This window comes from Danio rerio, chromosome 21 (assembly GCF_052040795.2).
Source record: "Danio rerio strain M-AB ecotype USA chromosome 21, GRCz13ab, whole genome shotgun sequence".
Lineage (NCBI taxonomy): Eukaryota > Metazoa > Chordata > Actinopteri > Cypriniformes > Danionidae > Danio > Danio rerio.
The window spans coordinates 49,831,829-49,856,243 of NC_141041.1; the positions used below are offsets into that span (position 1 = coordinate 49,831,829).

The following is a 24,415-nucleotide window of genomic DNA, read 5'->3' on the forward strand; positions in this document are numbered from 1 at the left end:
GCAGGTGGAACAAATGCATGCAAATATCTGTTGGTTCTAGCCCATCTGAAAATAGTATACCTTCTGCAGGGCTTAATTTGTGCCAGAACATGCCGGGTCCGGCACCTAATTTTACCAACCCCCCTTCCTCAGCCGCTCTCCTCTCTTGTCCGCTGTTTACATTTACTTCCACGCCTCCCCAACCCTTTTCACTTTCCAACCAATAACCAACACCACCACCAACCCCCAAACCCCACTCCCCGCCTGGCTCTTAACTTACAGTACGTCTGTGACACCCCTCCACCATTCACAGCCCTGCTACCCCACCCCACCCCTGTGACACCTCTACATCCTCGGGTATCATGTGGGATCAGTTACCCCGATCTGTTCCGGGACTTCGCAGTTCACAAATTAAGCACTGACCTTCTGCTTAATACCAGGAGACACAACTTAGAATAAAGAAGGTTGTTCTCATCTGCTCAAATGGCCGTAGCCCTCTGCATGACTTGTACCTCATACACATGGCCAATGCTGTAAAGATTGTGCCCGAAATCTTTGGTAGCCTGTTTTTACTTGTCATTCTCAAATTGCTATAGCAGCGTATTACTGCAAAATTGAAAAGAGACTTAATAAAAGAAGAATAAAATACCTTAAGAAGAATTTATAAACACATATATATTTTTGTACAATGTGCCTAACCTTGAAACTGGCGTTATTACACCATGAGGTGTTTCAGAAATTTCTTGAAAATGTTCTCCCTTCATACTGTCACTTCATGTAAAGTCTTGACATGAGACCGTTTTTATTTTCCCATAAAGTTCTTTGTAATATGCGTTTCTTTTATTCGATGTTTGATCTCAGTTCAATTAAAAAATAAAGAGGGCGGGGCGTAGAGTAGCTCCTCCCCTTTATAAAAAATACCTAATAGTGTTTAGTTTTACCACAGCTCCGCGAGAGAGATTAAGTTCAAAGGCATCAAATGAAAAGCTAATGAGAAGAAGGGGGCGGGGCATGTCGGTTACTAGAGAGCATGTGATTGGTCGGAAGATTTGATGAGTAACTGAAGTATGAGGTTACATAAAAAAAAAACGTTAATCCATTTAGGCGGAAGTGACAAACTGCAAGCTTTACATGTTTAGATCAGTTTTCTATCTTTTGCATGCAAATTTTGTGTCTGTTTTGGAGCACACTAGACCTTTAACGTAAAACAAAAAGCACCACATCGTGAAAAACGTTCAGAAGCAGGACTTTTATGATCGGATATCCAATGCTTTAGAAATGCTGCAAGACGGTATACTCCGGTCACTGTTTACTCCAGATAAACAATGATAGTAAGGTTACTCTATGTTTAAAGAAAAGATGATGTGTACCTCCAAAGTCTGGCCGGAGACGGATGTCATACCCCTTCAGTAATTTGTCCACCGTGGTCTTGGCCACAGATATTCCGGTACTTCCAGTGGAGGAGCTGGAATAGGAGAGAAATAACAGCACTTTACATTGAAATACTGGGATTTTCACACACAACCATCTTTAGGATTTACAAGAATCCGAAAAAAGAAAATATCCAGTGAGCGGCAGTTCTGTGGGTGCAAATGCCTTGTTGATGCCAGAGGAAAAGGGCCAGGCTCACCAAGATTGGACAATAGACGATTGGTAAAACGTTTCCTAGTCTAATAAGTCTCGAATTCCGCTGCCACATTCGCATGGTCGGGTCAGAATTTGCCATTGACAACATGAAAGTATGAATCCATCCTGCCTTGTATCAATGGTTCAGGCTGCTGGTGGTGGTGTAATGGTGTGGGGGAGATTTTCTTGGCACACTTTGGGTTCATTAGTACCAATTGAGCATCAACGCCACAGCCTACCTGAGTATTGTTGCTGACCATGTCCATCCCTTTATGACAACAGTGCAACCATATTCTGATGGCTACTTCCAGCAGGATAACACACCATGTCATAAAGCTCAATCATCCCAGACTGGCTTCATGAACGTGACAATGAGTTCACTGTACTTAAATGGCCTCCACAGTCACCAGGTCTGCGTGATGCTATCAAGTCAATATTGGAGATGTCAATCTCTGAGGAATATTTCCAGTAGCTTGTTTAATCTATGCCATGAAGGCAGTTCTGAAGGCAAAAGAGAGTCCGAGCTGGTACCAGTAAGGTGTACCTAATAAAGTGGCCAGTGAGGGTAAACAAAATAACCGTAAAGCAAATTGACTTCTTCTACCCCATTGGCAGATTATTTGTCTTGTTTTAAGTAAAAAAAAAAAAGCTTAATTTTGACCCTTTTTTTCTGAAACAAGACAAAATCTTTTACTCATCTTAATTGAGGAATTTTCTGATAATATTAGTTATTAGAAACTAAATGAAACCTCTAAATAAAATAAAAACAGATTGTCAGTGTGAACTTTGTTGATTCTGTTTCTGTTCTTCAATGTTTGGCTGAACTTCTCTAGATCAATGCAACCACCACATAATCATTAGCATAAATCTATGCCATTGAATTATTCACACTTCTTCTTCTTCTTCAACAAAAAATAAAAATGCATGTTGATAAAGCTAACCTTAAAAGGGCAGTTCACCCCCAAAAAATGAGCATGTACTCAGATGAAGAAACTCATAAGGTTTTTGAATCGCATGAGTGTGAGTAAATACTGTCAAACACAAAAGAAGATACTTTAAAGAATGTGAGAAACTGGAAACCATTGACTTCCATAGTAACAAAAACAAATACTATGGAAGTCAATGGTTACAGATATGTTGACTAAATGATGACGTCATTTTCAGATTTGGCTAAAATATACATTTAGCCACAAAGATTAGCATGAAAAGTTCAGAGCTCAACAGTTCAGTCAGTTTAATATTTCATATTTAATGTACGAGTCTTTATTTTTTTACTTTGGGGTCCTGGGACTGTAAGGAGTTATAGTCGGCACGTAACATATTCCCTCTACATCATCAACATTTTAGAAGAACATGTATAGATTATAGTAGATGGTTGTTCAGAAAGAGAGTGAAATATTCTATACTGTAAGTCTGGGGTCTTTGAAGCCACACGTATAATAATTAATAAATACATAAAATGTCAAGCACAAAATGCCAGCTCATTCAAACACAACTGTTTTCGGTTTATAGAAGACTTAATGGGTGTCTTATTGATGCATAAAATAATGTTTGATGTTATTTATGAACACATTTACTGTAGATAGACACAGTTTAAGTACTGGGGATCACAAGTTGAAAGTGTGAGGGTTTCAGGGTCTATAAAGTTGCAAAAAATCCTATTTATTTATAAATTATTTATAAACATAAAATATTTATTTATTACTATTTATTAGAATATTTTGGTGATACATTAAAATACAAAAGAGGAAAAAATATGTCTTATAATAATGTTGAATCTCTAAAAATCCTAAAAATATAACTGTTTTTGATGAAAAACTCAGTTATGTAAAATTTAAAGGTTACTCAGTGCACGCATATTAAACAGAAGCTCAATATGCTTTGTACTTTCATGGACTAAATATTAAGGAAAATGATTTATTTCTCAATGGCTCAAGTGCTCTTATTTAGATGTGAAACCATTACCCTTTTTATTGGATGAATGAAAGCATTTTTCAGTGTAAATGTGTGGGTTTAGGGTCTATAAAGTTGCAAAAACCTAGCATATTTTGGAATACAGTTAAGTCAGAATTATTAACCCCCATCCCCCGCCCCTTAATTTTTTCCCACTCTTTTAATAATTTTCAAATGATGTTTAGCAGAGCAAGGGAATGTTCACAGTATGTCTGATAATATTTTTTCTTCTGGAGAGAGTCTTATTTGTTTTATTTCGGCTAGAATGAAAGCATTTTTTTTAAACAATTTTAAGGACAAAATTATTAGCCTCTTTAAGCCATATTTGAGATATACTTTCTCAAAAGTCTACAGAACAAAACATCGTTATACAATAACTTGCCTAATTACCCTAACTTGCCTAAATATCTAGTCAAATATTGTGTGCTGTCATCATGGCAAAGAGAAAAGAAATCAGTTATTAGAAATGAGTTATTAAAACTATTATGTTTAGAAATGTGCTGAAAAAAATCTGCTCTCTGTTAAACATAAATTGGGGGAAAAATAAACAGGGGGACTTCAACTGGGTATACATACTGTAGATACACACGGTTTAAGTGCTGGGGAACCCTAGCTATTAGTATGGGGGTCTGAAGTAAAAAAAAAAACAAACATATTTAATAGCTTATTTTGGTGGTATACTGAAATAAAAAAGAGGGAAAAAAACATTTTAAATTTTTTTTGGTACAAATCTATAAAAAATATTAAATCAAGAAAGCACTTTCTATACAACAAAAATGCAAAAAAAAAACATATTTATTATCATATTTCAGACATATATAAATTACATATTAAACAATTTCTAGACAACTGAAATTATGTAAATACTGTTTTGTTTTCAGAAATAATCTTTCAATTTTTTTTAAATAAGCGTCTTAATGTTTGTCATATTGCTGCATACAAATTGCAACAAAAAAAAAAAACTATGTTATATATATATATATATATATATATATATATATATATTGTAGATACACACCATTTAAATACGAGGGTTTAAAGCTCTAAGTGTGGGGTTTCAGGGTCTATAAAGTTTTGAAAAAGCATATTCAATAGCATATTTTAGGAAAAAGAGTATATCGCGTCTTTCTTTTTGGGTCTTTTTTTTAGTACACGTATGAAATATTTAACCAAGAAAGCCAACAATTAAGTGTTTTTTTTTTTTTTTAACAAGCTAAGTCATCAGGCAATGGGGAAAATAAATAAACCTTGTTTTCTGTTTAAAATATAATTATTTATCTTGCACCACTGGCATATGAGGCTTGTTCTAATAAATAAACTCTTACTTTCGACTCATTTGTGTCAAAAATACACAGTTCTGTACGGTTCTAGTAAGTGATTCTTGATTTAACAATGTTTAGATGTCTGAACTACCATCAAGACAAAAATCGCAGTGTATAATTGACAAATAAAAGCTTATTGTGGCTAACGCATCTGAAGGAGGAATAAATAAATAAATAAATAAATAAATAAATAAATAAATAAATAAATAAATAAATAAATAAAATAAGCACACCACAGCCATGCGCACTGAACTGAAATGAAAATAGTAAAACGCCAAAATGGAAGGCAAAGGCTTTCAGGCCAGAACTAGCGTTGATTTCAAAGAGATTTCAGCGCTTTTTAATGAAATCCTTAGCGTGATGAGTGAAAGCACCATTTAATAAGCCCTCTCATTTGTCTTACAGGTGTTCCAGATGCACACAATATGTGATGCAAAATAAATATATGAGACGAAAAGACTTCAAATCCACGTCGCAGCTCAGTGATCAGCAGTGAACACATGCCATTAAGCATTATTGACTGAATAGGCGTCGTCGTTTTTATTCTTATTGGTTGAGTGATGATGGATCTCTTATAACGCCAGAGACACGGTGCCAAGGGTGGGGGTGGACCAGAAGAGAAGCATTGATCATTTGTATATTAGTATTTCACTCAGTGGATCGTTGAATCCACAATATATTGGCTGCAAAGCAGACTGTAGTGTGAAGACGCGAGGGTCGCCTCAACATTATTCAAAACACTGACCCGATTTTAATTAAGAAGTCCAGAATGGTCTTAAATTGAAATGCTAAGTGAGGAATATGTACATATTTATTTCAATAATTAATTAAATGATTAATCTGTTGTTAAATATGATGCGAAAATTATTTTTTATATATTTATGTAGGCTGTGTATACAAGCGATAAACACAATAACATATAGTAAAGGAAAAGAATATATAGTTTTGATATTATTAGTGATAATATTAGGCCTATATGCGCATACACAGAATCGATATGAGCATGTTTCTCACACATATGATCCCCCCCCCCCTCTATTAGACACTGCACACACACGCACACACACACACACACACACACACACACACACACACACACACACACACTTGGACTGTTTATCCAGGTAAAAATGGACATAGAAATAAATAAATAAAAATAAAAAAAACATATGATGTTCTCTTATTAGTGATTATTCTGTGTGTCTCTTCGGGTTTTATAAATCTGCGGGTTCCTTAATTTAACCCAACAGCCAGATTTACACCAATATTGTAATTTTCTTACCTTTGTGCAAAGCAGACAAAGGACAAAGCCGCCAGAGCAGAAACAATTCCACATAATTTGTCTTCTTGAGGACCCAACATTTCCACAAATCCGTTAATTCTGTTTCAGTAATCCAGCCGCCTGTGCTCCAAACTGATGTAAAAAAGGGGAGAAAAAAATCAAAAGAATCCAACAGAAGGGTGATGGGAGTGGGAAAAGGCCAAATGGATGACTTGAAATCAAAGCACCAGTGCACACATTTGCGATGGCCCTGCAACAACAGCCACAAAAAATAAATAAAAAATAAATAAAAAATAACCAAAAATAAAAATATTAAACGCGGGTCCCAGCTTGTTTTGTCGTCAGCTATGAAAATCCGTGCAGGTCAGAGACCCCCTCGATCAACACCAGAAGATCAGACATCTCTCTCAGCTGGACTTCTGGAAAAAGTGCTGGGAAGTCTTCATCGACCAAACCATGGAGGAAAAATAATGATGATGAAAATAAAATAAATAAAAAAAAAAAAGATGGATGAGGGTCAGTCTTGTTCTACACCTGTCGTCGCAGCTTCCAGGTCCAAAGCTGCGGACAAGCCATGATGCTCCTTCAAAGAGGGGGGTTGCTCCACAGTATCAGATATTTGTATTTAATCCAACTCAGCTATAGAGGTTGGAGGTGAAGCAAAATCAGAAATCTGCAACCCCTGCTGCTGATGGTCGAGATGTTCCTCTCAAAGTCACTAGGGAGAAAAGATGCACATTTAAAGAAATGCAGCAGAGAATATCTGATGCAGACGTCAGAGCTCGTAGACTACACTACAACCTCGTAGGAAACACAAGATAAAATCATAAAAAAAGGGAAAAAAGGCGCACGACGTGTGTTCGTATCTCAATAAAACGCGTGTAAATGTCCAATTTGGCTGTTGGTTTGCTGGAAAAGCCCCCTCTTTATCTCTCGATTGAATCCCCCATCTCTTGTTCGGAGCAAATTATGACACACTTCAATTGCAAGAGCACCTCCAGGAACCGAGAGAGAGAGAGAAATAATAATAATCAAGAGTGGAAGCAAAGCATCCGACGGACGCGCTCGGGTTTCAAAAGGAGAGAGCAGGACATGGTCCCCTCTTGAACGCGCGGAGTAAAATGCCGGTGCTTGTTGAGGGGGAAAAAAATAAAAAGCGAAAGCGAACTAAAGAGGAAAGGCAGTCTGTCCACGCGCTCGTCTCGCGGAGGAATGATGTCTGCACTTGTCGGCTCGCGCGCTGCAACCTATTAAAATGCTGCGAGAGTCTCCCGGCGCATTTTCATGCATTTCTCCCACTTTGCCACATTCTTCAGCTCAAACGCGCACACACACACACACACGCATACACACGCGCACACCCTCAAAACACTAACTCCGATAGATCTAGTAAATGCAAGTGATGTGGATATCAGATCGAGATTAAGGATCAAATTAAATCACAAAAATAATGATTGTGCATATTACGGATGAGAGGTGTGCTTTCCCCCCCTCTCTCTCCCTCTCTCCCTCTATGTATTTTCACTCAGAAGATGAGGGATGCAGGCATCTGCTGTCTAGTTGCTAGGCAACCATGCTAGCAGTGATGCAGAGCAGTGGTGTTTCAATGGCAACCTTCTCCGTTGCATTTGCTGGAGATGTGGGCATCCTCGGCCCCCAGCGGGCTCCTTGATGGTCCCCGCCGAAACATGAGGAACGCTGATGTGAAGCGCGGAGATAGAGGTCCCGTCAGCGCTATCTGCAACCGTTCAGCTGCGCTTTACAAGATTAGCGTAATGAAGCATTGCGAGCTGTATCAGGAACACCCCCTGATTTCTGATCATATGTTTACCGGGTGTAATGTGGAGCGGATTCTGATGTGTGCTTAGCAGTGGCCGAAGTGCTGGATTGGTTATATGCGATACAATATCTGTAACTCTCTGGTCTATCTACTAATGCGTCCCTCTGGACAGAAGAAATCCCCCTGAAGAATCTGAAGACTATGATTTAGCACCATGGACAGCAACGTTGTGGCTCTTATGTAGAGGAATGGATTCAGGACCATGGACAAGGTTCTGGAGAACCACTATAGAGCGCATGCAGGAATGACTTATTAAAGGGGACCTATTATGCTCCTTGTTACAAGATGTAAAATCAGTCTCTGATGTCCCTAGTGTGTGTGAAGTTTCAGCGTAAATTATCACACAGATAATGCTTTATAACTCTATAAAACCAACGCAATCTCATGGCAATTCGTAACTTTTTGATTTAGTGGCTAATTCGTATGAATTTGAACAATCTAATTCGTACAATTTAGTTTGATTTGCTCATCACCCAATTATGGTTAGGGGTGGGGTTGTGTGCTACGCCTCCTTTTTAAAATCGTATATATTTCCGTTTGACTGAACTTGTATGAATTCGTACGAATTAGCCACTAAACTGACAAAACGTCAAATAGTTATGTTTCCTTAAGAGATCAGGCTGATAAAACCAACCCAGGCTCATTGTGGAAACATAGCCCCGTGGACATTTCTGAAGATTGTGAAATAAAACAATTTTTGTTTTCGCGCCCGCGCTGTTCTTGGTGTAAAAACCCGCCGGTGGCCGCTGTCGAGCCACCGTCTGTTTGACTGACTGAATGACTGAACAGCTGACTGGGCGGCTAGCCAATCGGCTGACCCACCCTCCTCCTCCACCTTCCCTAAACCCAAGTAACGATTTACAAAAGCCATCCAAAAAAAGAAAAGCCCATGTCTGAGTTTGACCGACTTTTCGGAATTCATTGCATTCTCGCCTCGTTATGAACTCGTTCGCTTTATTTTTTGGGTTCTGTTTTTTGTCTTACCTGATTTCTAGAACCGCTCTCGAACCCGGTCGTCGTAGCCGGCTTCCCCCCGGGCCTCCGCTCCGCTGACATAACACGACAAGCTAACCGGACAAAATGGTTGCGGCGATAAAAGCCCTCCACACATAGGTGAGCTGTCAGTCGGTGAACATGAAGAGTTTTTTTTGCTTGAAAAACTAAATGCAGCCATACGTACCTCCGGCCCCTTAAATCGCGTTCTCCAGAAATGTCTGCGGGGCTACGTTTTCAGAATGTCATGGTTTTGATCCTAATTGTGCCATTTTGGTGATTGTTGAATTAAATTCAAATGAGTTTCTTTTCAAAAGAGGGCGGAGCTACTAATGCCTGTAAGAGGCTGTGTGGTCACCCTAAATTAACTTTCCATTTGGTTTGCCTCCAGGTTTATCTAAAACTGTCTTAATTCTAAAACATGGCAATCACAAAGCCCTCAAAACTGAGCTTTCAACATCTATACGTCTTCTGTGTTCAACAATGAATATGCATAAGTCAGTCTGTGTGTTTGAGGAGCAAATTTATCACATGATTAGCTAATGAAGCAGTGTTTGGACAAGTAAAGTCCTGCTAATCCCAGAGACCCAAGGGTCGACTGAATCTACACTGTTATGACTGCTTTCCCTGGTTAAAACAAGAGAGGGAAACTTGCAACCAAGCCTTATTCTGAAAACAAGTGTGTTGAGACTCAAGATGGTTGTTGATACTGGGTGTCTCTACTATGGACCTCCTCACAATTCCACATTTGTGCATGACCTACCAAAATTCTCATGCCAAAATGCATGTCGCAGCGGTTCCCATTTTTACAACTTTACCTCTCCAGGGTTCAGTTGAAATCATACTAAGAACAACTCTTTCAGATTGAGGTCAAGTTAGTTTTAAATTTTCAAATTCAGATTTTCTCCATTCATTCATTCATTCATTCATTTTCTTTCGGCTTAGTCCCTTATTCAGAGGTCGCACCGCTGCAACCCAGTACTGGGAAACATCCATACACACTCATACACTATGGACAATTTTATCTCACCCAGTTTACCGATAGCGCATGTCTTATGCATGCTTCGTTCAAACCAGACGCGGAACGCGCATCAAGCGCGAGTGATTTACATGTTAAGTCAATGCAAACGCGCGAATAGACATCCTGCGGCGCGATACGCGCGAATGGCGCGGCGCAAATTACGCGAATTGCGCGAATGGCGCAGGGCCAATTGAGCGTTATGCGCATTTTGACGCGTGTAACAAGCGTATCGCGTGAATCTCTCGAGTTCGAAAACCTGAACTTCAGCGGACATTCGCGCCGCGTTAACCAATCAGAAGCTTGCTCTTGTGGGGGCGTGATTGTGTCGTAGAACCTGTTGATGGTGTTCCTGGGGAAATCCTCCAGGCGACACCGACAACAAGTCATCAAACAGAAGCAGCGCTGAAAGCCTCCGTCATCCAGGTTCAGTTTCTGGAGGAGTTTATGAGCTCACAGAGCTGGATGCACCTCTAAATGTATCGACGTTGCTTTTCAGTCTTCATAAAGCACATAAACACTGTTATTTTCTTAATAAAATACATGTTAGCCATTTAGCTATGAAGCTAGAGTCACCGGGCAGACAGAAGCCCTGCCCATCACGCGAATCTGCATCTGTTTTGAAGTGAATTTAACACGCGAATGAAGCGGATTTGACGCGCGAATGAAGCGAGTAAGCTCAAATGTTCACGCGGCAATTTAAGCACGAATAGCGCTATTTATACACGCGTTCCGCATCTGGTGTGAACACAGCATTAGGACTTTTGGTGGAGGAAACAGATTTTTTTTGCAGTTTGTTGCTATTTTCAAACCAGCGCAACAGTAATTGTCCTGTTTTGCATTACGTTATTTAAATAGCAAATACATTTGTGCCACTTTGTGGACTCTTGGGTGTGCTGGTCTGAAGTAGAGGTGTGTTAAGGCGCATTGTTGGTGCGTTGGTATTTTGAAGAACTGAATAGACCACGTCATTGACCAACTAAAAGCAGGTCTAAAGTCAAGCGCAGAGCACGTTAGTTCTTCACCTATGTAAGTCCAAACGCTTACACACTGCTGAATACACAAATATCTTGACATATTGAAACAATTAAAGGATTAAAATGTTACAAAAATGATTATTTTCTACACAAATATAAAAACCACTGCCTCCATGCCTCATCTCGGAGGACTTTTTCAGTTTATATATGACAATTTGCAGTTGTATAATGCTAATATTATTAGCTGTATTATTTTTTATCTGTAGATTTATATTTGTTTTAATAAAAGCAAGTGTAGATTTGTCCGCCTGTTGGGTTTTGTAGACGTCTGCATCACCATATGGAGTATAGGAACATGATGTGTGTGTGTTTTTTTTGACCACACTTTTCCACCATAGTTTCCAATATTTCCTCACTTCACAAAGTAAAGGAGTAAAGAGTACAAGTAAAGTAAAGAGAGTAAAAGGTTCCCATTCTTACAACAAATGAACCTCTCCAGGGTTCAGTTGAAAACATACTGAGAACAACTCTTCCAGATTGAGGTAAAGTTATATTAACAAATTCAGATTTTCTCAATTCATTCATTTGTTTGTTTGTTTGTTAGTTAGTTCACTCATTCATTCATTCATTCATTCATTCATTCATTCATTCATTCATTCATTTTCCTTCGGCTTAATCCCTTATTCATCAGAGGTCGCCACAGTACCCTTCCAGCTGCAACCCAGTACTGGGAAACATCCATACACAGACATACACTACGGCCAATTTAGTTAATCAATTCCCCTATAGCGCATGTGTTTGGACTGTGGGGGAAACGGGAGCACCCGGAGAAAACTCACGCCAACATGGGGAGAACATGCAAACTCCACAAAGAAATGCCAACTAACCCGGCCAGGGCTCAAACCAGCAACCTTTATGCTGTGAGGCTACAGTGCTAACCATTTACACACCTGCCCAAATCAGCCACATCCAAAAATAACCCAAACAAACTTTGGTAAATTTTACCCAAACTAAATGAGGCAGATGGCGAGGCAGTGGCGCAGTAGGTAGTGCTGTTGCCTCACAGCAAGAAGGTTGCTGGGTCGCTGGTTCGAACCTCGGCTCAGTTGGTGTTTCTGTGTGGAGTTTGCATGTTCTCCCTGCCTTCGCGTGGGTTTCCTCCGGGTGCTCCGGTTTCCCCCACAGCCCAAAGACATGCGGTACAGGTGAATTGGGTATGCTAAAATTGTCTGTAGTGTATGAGTGTGTGTGTGAATGTGTGTGTGGATGTTTCCCAGAGATGGGTTGCGGCTGATAGGGCATCCGCTGCGTAAAAACTTGCTGGATAAGTTGGCGGTTCATTCCGCAGTGGAGACCCCGGATTAATAAAGGGACTAAGCCGACAAGAAAATGAATGAATAAACGAGGCAGATGTGAACGCACCCAAAGTTTCACCCTGTACTCAACCCTGTGCTGGATGCAGGACATCTTTGCAGTCTCATTAAAGCAAAAGGTACTTTAGCAAGAGCTCCAGGCTGCCCAAACGCCATTAGATGCTTTAATGAATTAGAATGACAGCTATGATATTAAAGACCACTGGGATAATGACAATGGAAACGACAGTGCTCCTTTGACACTACTGCATGCGCACTTACTTCAATCTAAATTGCTGTAGAGTCAAGCAATAGAAGAGCATGGCTGCAGGCGCAAGATGATTTTTTTTTATTATTATTTGTAAATGCATGTGGAATCAGTTTAGGCAGATTGACCAGTTCAAAATCTTTAGGATTTTAAGTTAAGAAAGAGGGCGGCACGGTGGCTCTGTGGTTAGCAAAGGGAAAGAGTTGAGTTTGAGTTTTCTTTTCTCTCTATTTCCACCTGGTGATACCCATCCTAAGGCCTCTAGAGATTGTGCAGTGCCATTGATGTGATTCAAGACCTGTGAAGAAATGATGTCAATCATAGAGAACTTCTAGAGGTCTCCATAATCCTAATTTCTCTTGAGGTTTTCACTTTCATCAATTGGTGAAGTTTGTTCCTAGTCAACACTGGCTTGCTTGGTTTGGGACTTGTGGAGAATCGATGCAAATCAATGGATCGATGGATTTCAGCAGTGAAATTTAACACACACTGAACTAAACTGAAAACTGCACTGTAAATAAATATTTTCTTCAAAAAAATGTAATAATAATAAAAATAATAATAATATTAATATATATATATATATATATATATATATATATATATATATATATATATATATATATATATATATATATATATATATATATATGTGTGTGTGTGTGTGTGTGTGTATAAAGAACAAAAAGTCAGAATTATTAGCATCCCTTTGAATTTATTTTATTATTATTTATTTTTTAAATATTTCCCAAATGATGTTTACCAGAGCAAGGAAATTTTCAAAGTATGTCTGATAAGATTTTTTTCTTCAAAAAAAAAGTGAAAGTTGATAATATTAGAGACCCTTTATATTTTCTAAGACTTTAAACTACATTAATTAAATGTTTCTTTCTTTTTATTTTTTTTACAAAACACATTTAATTGAATTAAATGAACATATTTATGTTACAGTTTATTAAAAATGTAAAAATGATTGTGTTGATAAAGAGACCCCTTACATTTTCTCAGACTTTTTTTTCTTAATTTTATTATATATATATATATATATATATATATATATATATATATATATATATATATATATATATATATATATATATATATATATATATATATATATATTTTTTTTTTTTTTTTACAAAAAAAATTTACTGGCTATTTTGTAACTATCATAAATAATTATATGGTTTTTCATGATAATACGTGGTCATAAACAGATAAAAAAATAAAAAAAAAAACTGACTGGATGTAACCTGCAGAAACCATGTACAGTTGAAGTCAGAATTATTAGCCCCCTTTGAATTTTTTCTTTATATATATATATATATATATATATATATATATATATATATATATATATATATATATATATATATATATATATATATATATATATATATATATATATATATATATATATATATTTCCCAAATTATAATTAACAGAGCAAGGAAACTTTCACAGTATGTCTGATAATATTTTTTTCTTCTGGAGAAAGTCTTATTTGTTTTATTTTGGCTAGAATAAAAGCGGTTTAAATTTTTTTCAAAGTAATTTTAGGGTCAAAATTATTAGCCTCTTTAAGCTATATTTTTTTCGATTGTCTTCAAAACAAACCATCGTTAAACAATAACTTTCCTAATTACCCTAACCTGCCTAGTTAACCTAATTACCCTAGTTAAGCATTTAAATGCCACTTTAAGCTGTATAAAAGTGTCTTAAAGAATATCTAGTCTAATATTATGTACAGTCATCATGACAAATATAAAAAAAAATCAGTTATTAGAAATGAGTTAATAAAACTATTATGATTAGGAATGTGAAACAGAAACTGAGGGAAAACAGCTGCATATATATATATATATATATATATATATATATATATATATATATATATATATATATATATATATATATATATATATATATATATATATATATATATATATATATATATATATATATATATATATATATATAAATAATAAAATAATAAAAATAATAAAAATTTTTTTATTATTTTTTATTATTATTTTATTATTTGTTTTTACTACACTACAAAAAATATTGCTGCCTTAATTTTTATTTGATTTAAATGAATGTACTTGTGGCAAAATTCAATAGAAATGCACAAAAAAAGGTGTAAGTTAATAATATTAGAGACCCTTTATATTTTCTCAGACTTCAAACTTCATTAATATCATTTTTCTTTTCTTTTCTTTTTTAACAAAAAACACTTGATTGAATCAATTTAAGGTATTTATGAATTCATTTATGTTACAGTTTAATAAAAATGTAAAAATTAATGTGTTGATAAAGAGACCCCTTACATTTTCTCAGAGTTTTTTTTCTTTTTTCTTAATTTTATATATATATATTTTTTTTACAAAAAAAGTACTGCCTGATTTCTCGACTATAATAAGTAATTATACGATTTCATAAACCGATAAAAAAAAAAAAAAAAAACTAACTGGATGTAACCTGCAGAAATCTTGTATATCAATAAAAAAACACAACTATATAATATAATAAAAACTTTGCATAACTAAAAAATAACTGACACCTGATTAACCTGCTAAAATAGGTTAAAATAACATAAAATAAAACATTTGTAGTCATGACATTTTATCATATCACATTTTTTATAGCATACGCAGATGTGTTGGCCATTGTTAGCAGACAAATCGTACTAGTTTGTTTTCCACAGGACCCAAAGCACTTATAAAACAACCAACTATAGGTTTCAAACATCCAGTATAATCCTTCTCCACACTACACTGAGCCTATTAAATGCTGGGAAAAACCATAATCACCAATCATTAGTTGTAGACTTTTTGTGTGCTCTTTTCCTTTTGTTGCATGTTGTCTCAGGGGGAAGCCTATGGAAAGCAACGTGCCTCTGTCTCCATTTAAATATGTGTGTGAAACTTAAAGGCAATCATGAGGTAAATTCACAGAGCCGCAGCAGTTTCGCCACTGCTGACTCGCTCAAAAATACGCTTACGAGAACGTGTGCACTTTGGAAGTGCTACAACGCTCGAATCTGTTTGTTGCAAATTCTCTTATTAAAAATGTCACTCAGTTGTGTTGTGGAAGGCTAATTAAGTTTTTTTTTTTCTCCGGTGACTCTCCCTGTGAGGTTTACATCATGATGTATTGCTTTATCTGTAGGAAACGCAGACCTGAAATGGCTTAGATAGACATTCTTTCAGTTCCCGTTGCTGAATTCTGGAAAATTCTGCGCTTTTGTGCAGTTTATTTGTGCTTACGCCAATTACTTCAAACCTCAGTGTGACATGAATATCCGTAAATTAGCACTTTTCAGTATTTTTGTCATTCATGTTTTTATTTTTTCCTGTTTATTTATGTTTTTGAATTGGATTATTGGATCTTGATCTTTCTTTTGTCAACTTTTAACCTTGACTTTTATGAACGTTTTTAATAGTGTGCAGTGCTATATTGTCTGTGCTGGTGTTGCATATTACGCTACAAAAGCCTTGCAATAAACTGCAGCACATTTTCGGTTATTTTACAGACTTATTTCTCTATATCTTTTTTATTATACATTTATATATGACTAAAGTGTCAATAAAAGCCACTTTGTTAAACTGTAGAGTTGATTTTTTTAACATCAGAAGTGGACAGAGCAGAGATTTACATCCCATAATGCAATTCACAACTGTAAACAAACTCAAGGGCGACGCAGTGGCGCTGTGGGTAGCACGTTCGCCTCACAGCAAGAAGGTCGCTGGGTTGCTGGTTTGATCCTCGGCTCAGTTGGAGTTTCTGTGTGGAGTTTGCATTTTCTCCCTGCGTTCGCGTGGGTTTGCTCCGGTTTCCCCCACAGTCCAAAGACATGCGGTACAGGTGAATTGGGTAGACTAAATTATCTGTAGTGTATGAGTATGTGTGTGGATGTTTCCCAGAGATGGGTTGCGGCTGGAAATGCATGTGCTGCGTAAAAAACTTGCTGGATAAGTTGGCGGTTCATTCTGCTGTGGCGACCCCGAATTATTAAAGGGACTAAGCCGACTAAGAAAATGAATGAATAAACTCAAAACACTTAACAGATATTTTATATTATCGCTAGAGTTGATTAGATTGTTTGCAGTGGACAATATGTTTCAGAATACCACAAGACCCGAAGGGAGGTTTTGTAAAAAAAAAAATAATAGTAAGCCTAAAGAGTATGCTAACATTATTAAACAGGCTTTTATTTTTTATTTTTTTGCTGAAAATTATTAGAAAATAAATAGGTTAATAATATTGACCTGAAATAAAATACATTAAAAAAAAAAAAGCTTTTCTTCCAGCTAAACTAAAACAATTAAAACTTTCTCTAGAAGTAAACAAATATCGCACACTTTGGAAATATACACTCACCGGCCACTTTATTAGGCACACCTGTCCAACCGCTCGTTAATGCAAATTTCTAATCAGCCAATCACATGGCAGCGACTCAATGCATTCAGGCATGTAGACATGGCCAAGGCGATCTGCTGCAGTTCAAACCGAGCACATTCAAACCGATTCACATCATGGACATCTAACAGAGCAAGACATTTTTCACAGTATGTCTGATAATGTTTTTTCTTCTGGAGAAAGTCTTATTTGTTTTATTTCGGCTAGAATAAAAGCAGTTTTTAATTGTTTTAAACCCATTTTAAGGTCAATATTATTAGCCCCCTTTTGGATTGTCTCCAGAACAAACCACTGTCATACAATGGCTTGCCTAATTACCCTAACTTTACCCTAATTACCCTAGTTAAGCCTTTAAATGTCACTTTAAGCTGTATAGAGGTGTCTTGAAGAATATCTAGTCTAATATTATTTACTGCCATCATGGCAAAGATAAAATAAATCAGTTACTAGAGATGACTTATTAAAACTATGTCTAGAATTTGGGGGAAAAAATATTCAGAGGGGCTGATAATTCAGGATAATAATTCATGACTTCATCATGTATTTACGTTGAGTCCAACACGTGCACACACACTCATTTACACACATGTTGCGTAAGAAGACGTGTGAGTTACTGGGTCACTCTCTCACGTCATATAAATAGTATCACATGCTTAATGCATTGCTGCCTTCAAGACACCCGCCTGCTCTTTTTACATACGCCGCTTGTTGACGTGTCTAAAACCAGCCGTCTGAAACGCAAAAGCCCATTTCAAACGTGGGTAACACTTTACAGTATGTTTTGTATTCGTTAATGTTAATTAATGCATTAACAAACAATGAATAATGCATTTATTACTGTATCTGTTAATGTTAGTTAATGAAAATATAGGCGATCGGTGTTCATGTTAACTCATGGTGCATTAACTAATGTAAACAAGCATGAATTTTGATGTTGATAATGCATTATTAAATATTGAACTATGATTAATAAATGCAAGTATTGTTCATAATTAGTTCATGTTAGGAAATACATCAACTAATGAAACCTTATTGTGACCAAAGTGTGTATTATTGCTGCTAATAATAACCAAGAGCCTCATGTCCTACTCAACTTACCAAAGCAATAGCAAAAATAAGAGACAGGTGGTCGTTCACATTTTTTTTTTTCTTAAAGATTTTCTTAAACTGTAGATAAATTAAGCTATTGATCAGAAAAGCAGATTGCCTGTAAGTCGGCCTTTTGTTAGCCGTGTAATTCAGTCTTTCCATGACTAGTTTATCCATAGATCAATCAAATAAGGCTGTTTAGCAGGCCTGGATTGTGTTCAGTTCCAGTGGGACCGGAGCCTCAGGGGCTGAACACTGCCGTGGGCCCCTGGAGCCGCAGGACACACAGACTTCATTCTGTTTCCTTCGGCTTAGTCTCTATTTCGAAGGTCACCACAGTGGAATGAACCCTCAACTATTCCTGCATATGTTTTACATAAACATCCATACACACTCACATTCACGCGCACACTCATACACTAGGGTCAGTTTAGTTTGTTCAATTTATCTATAGCACATGTGTTTGGACGGAAACCGGAGCACCCGGAGGAAACCCACACCAACACGGGGAGAACATGCAAACTCCAGAAATGGCAGCTGGGCCAACTGGGACTCGAACCAGCGACCTTCATGCTGTGAAGTGACAATGCTAATAATTGAGCCACCGGACACACAGGCTGAAAGCTAAAAAACGGTTTTCACCTTGCATTTCTGAATAAAAAAAAAGGGTTTTAGAGAAACAAAACAAAAAAAAAAAAATTCATTTTTAAAATACATTTAGACAAAAAACAATGATGGATTTCCTTCATTAATTTTCGGCTTAGTCCCTTTATTAATCAGAGGTCACCACAGTGGAATGAACCACCGACTTATCCAGCATGTTTTACGCAGTGGATGCCTTTCCAGCTGCAACCCTATACTGGGAAGCACCCATACACTCCCATTCACACACATACACCGGCCAATTTAGTTCATTGAATTCCCCTATAGCGCATGTGTTTGGACTGTGGGGGAAACCGCAGGAACCCAGCCGAGGCCTGAACCAGCGAACCTTTTTGCTGTGAGGCAACAGCGCTACCTATTGCACCACCGCACTGCCAATGATGTAGTTTTTATTATTTATTTACAGTTGAAGGCAAAGTTATTATGAAATTATATTTCTATATAATAAAAATTATATTTTTTAAATTATATTTTCATTTTTATTTAACATATTCAGGTTACATATATATAAAATATTGGACAATGGTGGCTTGTTTTAAAGCCACAAATCTTAATATTTCTATTTTTATTCCCTAAATATAATTTTTTTGAGTCTTCTTAAGTTAAAACATTGGTATTGTGTTGCCTAAAAATTATTATAAACATGCCTGATAACGTGCAGCTTTTTTTTTTTTTTTGGCTAATTTTCCAGTTTTCTTTTTACACTGCAGAAATTACAACTTACGCAAACACATTGGCATTTTAAATCTAGAGAAAAATAATTATAATATTAACTTAAATCTATACCAGCGGTGGCCAACCCTGTTCCTGGAGAGCCAGCTTCCTGCAGAATTCAGTTGCTACCCATATCAAACACAACAGAACCAATTAATTAGGACCTGAACACTAGGTGTGTTTGATATGGGTTGCAACTGAAATCTGCAGGAAGGTGGCTCTCCAGGAACCGGGTTGGCCACCCCTGATCTATACTAAAAATAGAAATCAAAATGGTCTTTACTCCAGCCAAACTAAAAGAAATAAGACCTTCTCGAGATGGAAAAAAAACATATTCAGAAACACTACAAAACATTCCCTTTCTCATTTAAACATCATTTGGTAAATATTTAAAAATTCATAAATGCCTAAAATATACTTTGCTATTTCTGTGAATTTGAAATACATTAATTAGTGTACTTTTTTTTTTTTTGTGCATTTCAGATAAACACATTCTGTTACAATTCATAAACAGCGTCAAGTGTTGTAGTGTTTATTTGGTCTTTTGTAAAGAACTGCATGAAAATAATCCTTTATAAATATGCGCTTTAGGCGAGGCAGTGCCGCAGTAGGTAGTGCTGTCGCCTCACAGCTGGGTCGCTGGTTTGAGCCTCGGCTCAGTTGGAGTTTCTGTGTGGAGTTTGCATGTTTGTTCTCCCTGCGTTTGCGTGGGTTTCCTCCGGGTGCTCCGGCTTCCCCTACAGTCCAAAGACATGCGGTACAGGTGAATTGGGTAGGCTAAATTGTCTGTAGTGTATGAGTGTGTGTGTGTGAATGTGTGTGTGGATGTTTCCCAGAGATGGGTTGCAGCTGGAAGGGCATCCGATGCGTACAAACGTGCTGGATAAGTTGGCGGTTCATTCCGCTGTGGTGACCCCGGATTAATAAAGGGACTAAGCCCACAAGAAAATGAATGAATGAATGAACATGCCTGACAACGTGCAGCTTTTTTTTTTTTTTTGCTAATTTTCCAGTTTCATTGCAGAAATTACAATTTACTCAAACACATTGGCATTTTAAATCTAGAGAAAATTATTTAAAAATATCAACTTAAATCTATACTAAAAATAGAAATCAAAATGGTCTTTATTCCAGCCAAACTAAAAGAAATAAGAACTTCTCGAGATGGAAAAAAACATATTCAGAAAACACTACAAAACATTCCCTTACTCATTTAAACATCATTTGGCAAATACTTAAAAATTCATAAATGCCTAAAATATACTTTGCCATTTTTGTGAATTTGAAACACATTAATTAGTGTACTTTTTTTTTTGTACATTTCAGATAAACACATTCTGTTACAATTCATAAACAGTGTCAAGTGTTGTAGTGTTTATTTGGTCTTTTGCAAAGAACTGCATGAAAATAATCCTTTATAAATATGCGCTTTAGGCAAGGCAGTGCCGCAGTAGGTTGTGCTGTCGCCTCACAGCAAGAAGGTCGCTGGTTCGAGCCTCGGCTCAGTTGGAGTTTCTGTGTGGAGTTTGCATGTTTGTTCTCCCTGCGTTCGCGTGGGTTTCCTCCGGGTGCTCCGGTTTCCCCCACAGTCCAAAGATATGCGGTACAGGTGAATTGGGTAGGCTAAATTGTCCGTAGTGTATGAGTGTGTGTGAATGTGTGTGTGGATGTTTCCCAGAGATGGGTTGTGGCTGGAAGGGCATCCGCTACGTAAAAACTTGCTGGATAAAGTGGCAGTTCATTCCGCTGTGGCGACCCCGGATTAATAAAGGTACTAAGCCCACAAGAAAATGAATGAATGAATAATATGCCATCATACTGCCCCCTAGTGTGCAAAATGGCTAGCAGTTATGTTCTAGCAACTCATTTATTCCTTCATTCATTTTCTTTTCGGCTTAGTCCCTTTATTCATCTGGGGTCGCCACAGCGGAATGAACCGCCAACTTATCTAGCACATGTTTTCACAGCGGATGCCCTTCCAGCCACAATCCAGCACCGAGGGAAACACTCCTGCATTCACACTCTCACATACACAATGGCCAATTTAGCTTATCCGATTCACCTATAGCGCATGTGTTTAGACTGTGGAGAACACCCATGAAGAGAGAACATGCAAACTCCACACAGAAATGCCAACTGACCCAGCCTGGGCTCAAACCAGTGACCTTCTTGCTGTGAGGTGACAGCGCTACCCACTGCGCCACCATTTCACCATTATAACAACTCTGTTTATTTATTTATTAGATAAGAGTATTCATTTAAGATTTATATTGTCTAATAATTGTGTCATCTATACGTCTGTTACGGAATCAAGCATAACGTCATCGGTTAAGATGAAGAGCAGCACAGACTCAGAACAGAACTCCTCTTATTTTATGACTTCAACACACGAGGTAAGTTGGCCGTGGGGCTCTCAAACCAAATTCTTTGCCAATTAAATCAAATCTGCGCGCTCATCATCATTAACGCGAGTCATTCCCCTGCACCAGGCCAAAACTGCTCCTAATATCAAATTTGAAATAATTTTCCGTCTCCGCCTCGAGAGGGAACAGAGCGTTCCCAGAGTCACGACAAAGACACAAGGTTGAAAAATACATCCCGATAAAAGTCTCACCTTGATGGGAAGCGTCACAGCAGGAGAGCTGGCGGCGTGTGAAAATCAATGGCTGTAAAACTGATGAATGTTCAGGACTTTACTCCCATATCATCCCACGACTTTCCGCAAGGCTTTCATTCATCTGTTTTCCAATCCCACAAATTCCTTCCACTTCGTACATGATGGGATTCAGGGGGGGTCATAACACTGCAGTGCACAGGAGTTTAAACACGATGGCCTTTTGAACGCTGTTGAGGATCCTTTCACCCCAAGGTAAACATTTATGTCAAGAACATTCATTTTCCTTTAACCTAGTCTATTTATTTATCAGAGGTTGCCACAGCGGAGTGAACCGCCAACTATTCCAGCATATGTTTTACACAGCAGATGCCCTTCCAGCCACAACCCAGCACTGGGAAACACCCATTCACACTCATACACTACAGCCAATTTAGTTGATCCATTCCTCTATAGCGCATGTGTTTGGACTGTGGAGGAGACCGGAGCACCCGGAGGAAACCCACGCCAACATGGGGAGAACATGCAAACTCCACACAGAAATGCCAGCTGTAACAGCTGGGACTCCAATCAACGACCTTTGTGCTGTAATTTTTAATTTATGTATTATATAATATATATATATATATATATATATATATATATATATATATATATATATATATATATATATATATATATAATTTTATATATATATATATATATATATATATATATATATATATATATATATATATATATATATATATATATATACATATATATATACTGTATATATTATTCATATGTCTGATAACATAAATATATATATATATATATATATATATATATATATATATATATATATATATATATATATATATATATATATATGTTATCAGACATGTTTGTATTCATTTTTAGACAACACAATACCAAAGTTTTAACTTGAGCAGTGTCAAGAAATCAATATATATATATATATATATATATATATATATATATATATATATATATATATATATATATATATATATATATATATATATATATTTTTTTTTTTTTATTATTTTTTTTTTTTTTGCAGAAATTAGAATTTATTTCTGAATTTATTAATATTTGCTGTTTAAATTAAAAAAAAATCTAAATTGCAAGTAGGCTCTAATTTTTTTTTCACTATCTATAGATATTTTGACAAATTCTAAACACACACACACACACAAACACACTCACACACGCACACACACTGTTCATTAATCTAACACACACGGTCAATTAGGTGCTTGTAGAGTGCAATGAAAAGGTTAATTTACACAATAGTTTTATTGAACCATTTCTCCCCTTCCTCAGACACGACACATGGGGTGTAATTAGCATGCTAACTGCACATCCACATACCTGTGTACACCACTCATAGATGCTTAGCTGCTGTTTAGCGTCAGACGTCACGCTAAGCACCGGCAAAACATCTGATGCAGACGTCACACTTTTCTGGAAACACGTCAGCAGATCCTCAGATCCAGCTTAAACCAGCCTTGGATGGTTGTCTGGTTTTAGCTGGTCGACCAGCCTGGTTTTAGAGGGGTTTTGGCCACTTCCAGGCTGGTTTCCATCTATTTCCAGCCTGGTTTTAGCTGGTCAGGCAGGAAAGTGACCAGCTAAAACCATCTAAATCCAGCTTGACCATGCTGGTTTAAGCTGGACATAGCTGGTTTTGGCTGGGAGCCCAGCCTGGCTCGGCTGGTCAAGCTGGTTTTAGCTGGTCATCTCCCAGCGTGTCCAGCTAAAACCAGGCTGTAAATGGCTGGAAACCAGCCTGGAAGGGGCCAAAACCCCTCCAAAACCAGGCTGGTCGACCAGCTAAAACCAGTTTAAGCTGGATTTTTCAGCAGGGTCCTCTGATGGGTTTACATATACAGGATTAATGGGTGTCGAGAGTGCAGAAAACTTAACCAGTCCGCCTGGAAACATACAGCTGAAGTCAGAAATATTAGCGCTCCTGACTTATTAGCCGCTGCTAAATATTTCTAAACAGAATAGTTTTAATAACTCATCTCGAATAACTGATTTAGTTTATCTTTGCCATGATGACCGTAAATAATATTTGACTGGATATTCTAAAGACACTTCTATACAGCTTAAAGTGACATTTAAAGGCTTAACTAGGTTAATTAGGCAGATTAGGGTAATTAGGCGATGGTTTGTTCTGTAGACTATCGAATAAAAAAAATAATAATAATTTTGACCGTAAAATGGCTTTTAAAAAATTCAAACCTGCTTTTATTCTGGCCGAATTAAAACAAATAAGCTTTTCTCCCGAAGAA

The 24,415-nt window shown here is 37.0% G+C and overlaps 2 protein-coding genes across 4 annotated transcripts in view; one reads left to right on the forward strand and one right to left on the reverse strand.

Annotated features, from left to right (window-relative positions):
• The window catches only part of gabrb4 (gamma-aminobutyric acid type A receptor subunit beta4), a 115,738-nt gene extending 108,362 nt beyond the window's left edge, over positions 1-7,376 (reverse strand). For both annotated transcript variants that reach the window (XM_087301939.1, XM_087301938.1), the window contains exons 1-2: positions 6,163-7,376; positions 1,350-1,444 (exon numbers count right to left, since the gene is read on the reverse strand). In XM_087301939.1, the coding sequence (XP_087158065.1) occupies positions 1,350-1,444; positions 6,163-6,242 (175 nt within the window). In that variant the 5' untranslated portion in view covers positions 6,243-7,376. The remainder of the gene's footprint in view (positions 1-1,349; positions 1,445-6,162) is intronic.
• gpr34l (G protein-coupled receptor 34 like) overlaps positions 1-24,415 on the forward strand; it is a 224,102-nt gene that overhangs the window by 145,808 nt on the left and 53,879 nt on the right. The window lies entirely within an intron of this gene.